At 36.8% G+C, this 5,032-nt stretch overlaps 1 protein-coding gene across 1 annotated transcript; it reads left to right on the top strand.

The window, feature by feature from the left end:
* Positions 1–4,223: 4,223 nt before the first annotated feature.
* LOC107627137 (uncharacterized) lies at positions 4,224–4,715 on the top strand. Its single transcript, XM_016329997.1, has one exon. It carries the CDS (start codon positions 4,224–4,226, stop codon positions 4,713–4,715), a length of 492 nt encoding a protein of 163 aa, XP_016185483.1.
* The last annotated feature ends 317 nt before the right edge of the window (positions 4,716–5,032 follow it).

Raw genomic sequence — 5,032 nt, 5'->3', positions numbered from 1 at the left:
CTTTTCCCAAGAGTTCAGGCTTTCTTTAGGTTGTGAGTCCAACCATGTCCTAACTCTGTCTCTTACAGCAAAGGAGAAAAGCATAAGTCTATAGACCTCAGAATTAACCCCATTGGTCTTAACAGTGTCACAGATTTGCAAGAATTCAGCTAAGAACTGATGAGGATCTTCCAATGGAAGTCCGTGAAACTTGCAATTCTGCTGCATTAGAGAAACTAATTGAGGCTTAAGCTCAAAGTTGTTTGCTCCAATTGTAGGAATTGAGATGCTTCTTCCATAGAAGTCAGAAGTGGGTGCAGTAAAGTCACCAAGCATCTTCCTTGCATCTCCACCATTGTTGTTATTTTCGGCTACCATGACTTCTTCTTTTTCAAAAATTTCTGTAAGGTCCTCTCCAGAGTTTTGTGCTTTAGCTTCTCTTAGTTTCCTCTTCAGAGTCCTTTTAGGTTCAGGATCAGCTTCAACAAGAATGTTCTTATCCTTGTTCCTGCTCATATGAAAAAGAAGAGAACAGAAAAGAATAGGAATCCTCTATGTCACAGTATAGAGATTCCTTTATATGAGTAGAAGAATAAAAGAAATAGAATGAAGAAGAGAGAAGAAGAATTCGAACACAGAGAGAGGGAGAGGGTTCGAATTATAAGAAGAAGAGAAGTGTTAGTAAATAAATAAAATAAATAGAAGGAGATGAGAGAGAGAAGAAATTCGAATTTTAATTATAAGAAAAGAAGAATATTTTTGTTTTTATTTTAATTATTGGTTAGTATTCAAAAATTAAGAGAAAAAAATAAAATAAAATTTGAAAACTAAATAAATTAATTAATTAAAAAGATTTTTGAAAAAAGTGGTTAGTGATTTTCAAAAATTGGAGAGAGAAAAGTAGTTAAGCGATTTTGAAAAAGATAAGAATTAGTAAAACAAACAAAAAGTCAAGTGGTTAATTGAAAAATATTTGAAAATCAATTTTGAAAAAATAAGAAGTTAGAAAAGGATTTTGAAATTCAATTTTGAAAAAGATATGATTGAAAATCATTTTGAAAAAGATTTGAATTGGAAATTAAAAAGATTTGATTTTTGAAATTAAAGTTGATTACTTGACTAACAAGAAACTAAAAGATATGATTCTAGAATTTAAAGATTGATCATTTCTTAATAGGCAAGTAACAACTTAAAAATCTTGAATCAAAACATTAATTGTTAGCAATAAATTCGAAAATATGAAATAAAAATATGAAAAAGATTTTGAAAATCACTTTTAAAATTTTCAAAAAACATGAAGGAAAAATGAAAAAGATTTTATTTTTGAAAAAGAATTGAAAAGATAGAATTTTTTTTATTGAAATTTTGACTTGACTTACAAGAAACAATAAAATTTTTAAAATTTTTTGACCAAATCAATTCAAAATTTCGAAATTTATGAGTAAAATAGGGGAAAGATATTTTTTTATTTTTGAATTTTAATGAGGAGAGAGAAAAATAACAAAAAGACACAAGACATAAGAAATTAAGATCAAAACAACTAATGCATGCAAGAATATTTTGAATGTCAAGATGAATACCAAGAACACTTTGAAGATCATGATGAACATCAAGAACATATTTTTGAAAATTTTTAAAAAATGAAACACATGCAAGACACCAAACTTAAAAATTTTTAAACTTTAGACACTAATAATTCAAGAATGCATATGAAAAACAAGAAAAGACACAAAACAAGAAAATTTAAAGATCAAACAAATAAAATCATTAAGAATAACTTGAAGATCAAGAAAGAACACATGCATGAATTTTTGAAAATTTTAAGAAAAGTTAAAACATGCAATTGACACCAAACTTAAAACTTGACACTAAACTCAAACAAGAAACAAAAAATTTTTGGTTTTTATGGTTTTATTAATTTTTTTGTATTTTTTGAAAATTATTTTTGGAAAAAGGAATACAGAGATACAAAATTTTTAATAAGAATTCCAGGAATTATGCAATGTTAGTCTAAAGCTTCGGTCCAAAAAATTTAGACATGGCCAATGGCCAGCCAAGCTTTAAGAAAAAGCTTCGGTCCAAAAGATTAGACATGGCCAAATAGCCAGCCAAGCTTTAGCATAAAACATACAAGCATGCCAATGAGAAGTGAAAGCCTCACTCCAAAAGAATTAGACATGGCTTAACAGCCAGCCAGGCTTCAACATATCTCATGAAACTCTAGAATTCATTCTTAAAAATTCTGAAGAACATATATATATTTTTTTTTTTCTGAATTTTTCGAAAATAAAAAGAAAAAGCTTAAACATAAAATAAAATTACCTAATCTAAGCAATAAGATAAACCGTCAGTTGTCCAAACTCGAACAATCCCCGACAACGGCGCCAAAAACTTGGTACACAAAATCGTGATCTCACACTTTTCTCACAACTCCGTGCAACTAACCAGCAAGTGCACTGAGTCGTCCAAGTAATAAACCTTACGTGAGTAAGGGTCGATCCCACGGAGATTGTCGGCTTGAAGCAAGCTATGGTCATCTTGTAAATCTCAGTCAGGCGAATTCAAATGGTTATGAGGTTTTGATAATTAAAGTAGAAATAAAACATAAAATAAAATAAAAGTTACTTATGTAATTCATTGGTGGGAGTTTCAGATAAGCGTCTGGAGATGCTTTGTTGCTTCTGAACCTCTGCTTTCCTATTGCCTCCTTCCAACCATGCGTTACTTCCTTCCATGGCAAGCTGTAAGATCCTCTCAGTGAAAATGGTCCTCTACGGTTTCTGCACGGCTAATCAACTATCGGATTTCTCGTCTCGGATGAAAAATACCAGGTACAGCCACCACATGGCTAATCATCTATTGGTTTCTGCTAGCGTCAAAATAGAATCCATTGATCCTTTTGCACACTGTCACTTGCGCCCAACATTCGCAGGTTTGAAGCTCGTCACAGTCATCCCTTCCCGGATCCTACTCAAAATACCACAGACAAGGTTTAGACTTTCCGGATCCCAGGAATGGCTGCCAATTATTCTAGCCTATACCACGAAGATACTAATCTTACGGACTCGGTCAGTGTATTAGATATCCAAGAGAATATACTCCGGTTGTCGTCCAATGACTACGTTGAACATCATGTAGACCGCTTTGTGGTTGTCATGTACGCGGATCTTGGCTAAGCGAGTAACGAAGATTGGGTGATTGTCACGGGTCACCCCTTCATTCTGACTTAACTGAATTAATAACAAGAGTATATCTTGGAGAAGAAGTAGGCGTGAATTGAATAGAAAACAGTAGTAATTGCATTAATTCATGAAGAACAACAGGGTGTAGAAACTCCACACCTTAATCTATGGGGTGTAGAAACTCCACTGTAGAAAATACATAAGTGAAAAAAGGTTTAGGCATGACCGTGAGGCCAGCCCCCAAACGTGAAAAGATGATAAAAGACTTCCAATATAATAGTAAAAAGTGCTATTTATACTAAACTAGTAACTTAGGTTTACAGAAAATGAGTAACTAAGTGCAGATAGTGCATAAATCCACTTCTGGGGCCCACTTGGTATGTGCATGGACTGAGCATTGAAGCTTTCACGTGCATAGGCTATTTCTGGAGTTAAACGCCAGCTTTGACGCCAGTTTGGGCGTTTAACTCCAATTCTGGTGCCAGTTTGGGCGTTTTACACCAATATGTTTTAGGCTATCTTTGAACACCAGTTTGGGCCATCAAATCTCGGGCAAAGTATGGACTATTATATATTGCTGGAAAGCCTAGGATGTCTAATTTCCAACGCAATTAAAATCGCGCTAATTGGGCTTCTGTAACTCTAGAAAATCCACTTCGAGTGCAGGAGGGTCAGAATCCAACAGTATCTGCAGTTCTTTTTCAGCCTCTGAACCAGATTTTTGCTCAGGTCCCTCAATTTCAGCCAGAAAATATCTAAAATCACAGAAAAAGCACAAAAACTCATAGTAAAGTCCAGAAATATGATTTTTGAATAAAAACTAATAAAAATATAATAAAAAGGTAACTAAATCATGCTAAAAACTATGTAAAAACAATGCCAAAAGGGTATAAATTATCCGCTCATCACTCCCCCTCCCGAAGACACGAGAGTTGAGAAAGGAGCCTAAAAGAGCACGACGAGGCACGTACCTAGGCGACCTCCCGACCTACCCAAAGCAGGTCCGAGAGCCACTGGGAGTCCCAGAAAAGGAAAGCCAAGAAACAGCAGGATCCCATTATCATGGGAGCCACTCCTTTTCATCCCTCGATCCTCAAGGTCCGGCTCCCAAAAAACTTTGACAAGCTGATGGACATGAGGTACGACGGGACTAAGGATCCCCAGGAGCACCTCACAGCCTTCGAAGCAAGAATGAACTTAGAAGGAGTAGGCGACGCGGTCAGATGCCGAGCATTCCCTGTAACGCTAGCCAGCCCAGCGATCCGATGGTTCAACGCACTCCCACAAGGATCCATCACAGCTTTTACAGATATTTCCCAAAGCTTCCTGGCTCGGTTCATGACACGCATAGCCAAGCCAAAGCACCCAATCAACTTGCTAGGGGTTACCCAAAAATCTGGGGAGCCGACCAGGAAATTCCTAGACAGATTCAACGATGAGTGCCTGGAGATTGACGGCCTTACGGACTCAGTCGCTAGTCTCTGCCTAACGAACGGCCTGCTAAACGAGGACTTTAGAAAGCACCTCACTACCAAGCATGTCTGGTCCATGTAAGAAATTCAAAGCGTGGCCAAGGAATACATCAATGATGAGGAAGTGAGTTAGGTTGTAGCAGCCAACAAACGGCAGCTCCCAAACCCCCCAGCTCGGCAGGCCCCCCAGGTCGACAGGTACAAAGAAGCTCCCAGGGACGGCACCCTAGGCAAGCATTCCAAGCAACCCCCACGGGTAGGAAGGTTCACGAACTACACGCCACTTACGGCGCCCATAGTAGAGGTTTACCAACAAATTACAGACAAGGGAATCCTATCCAGACCTAGACCATTGAAAAAAAGAATGAGAGGCAACAAAAGCCTTTACTGTGATTATCA

The sequence above is a fragment of the Arachis ipaensis genome, chromosome B2 (assembly GCF_059453495.1).
Source record: "Arachis ipaensis isolate K30076 ecotype BB chromosome B2, ASM5945349v1, whole genome shotgun sequence".
Taxonomy (NCBI): Eukaryota; Viridiplantae; Streptophyta; class Magnoliopsida; order Fabales; family Fabaceae; genus Arachis; species Arachis ipaensis.
The sequence above is the reverse complement of the archived record's forward strand: the minus strand, read 5'-3'. Positions and strand labels throughout refer to the sequence as shown.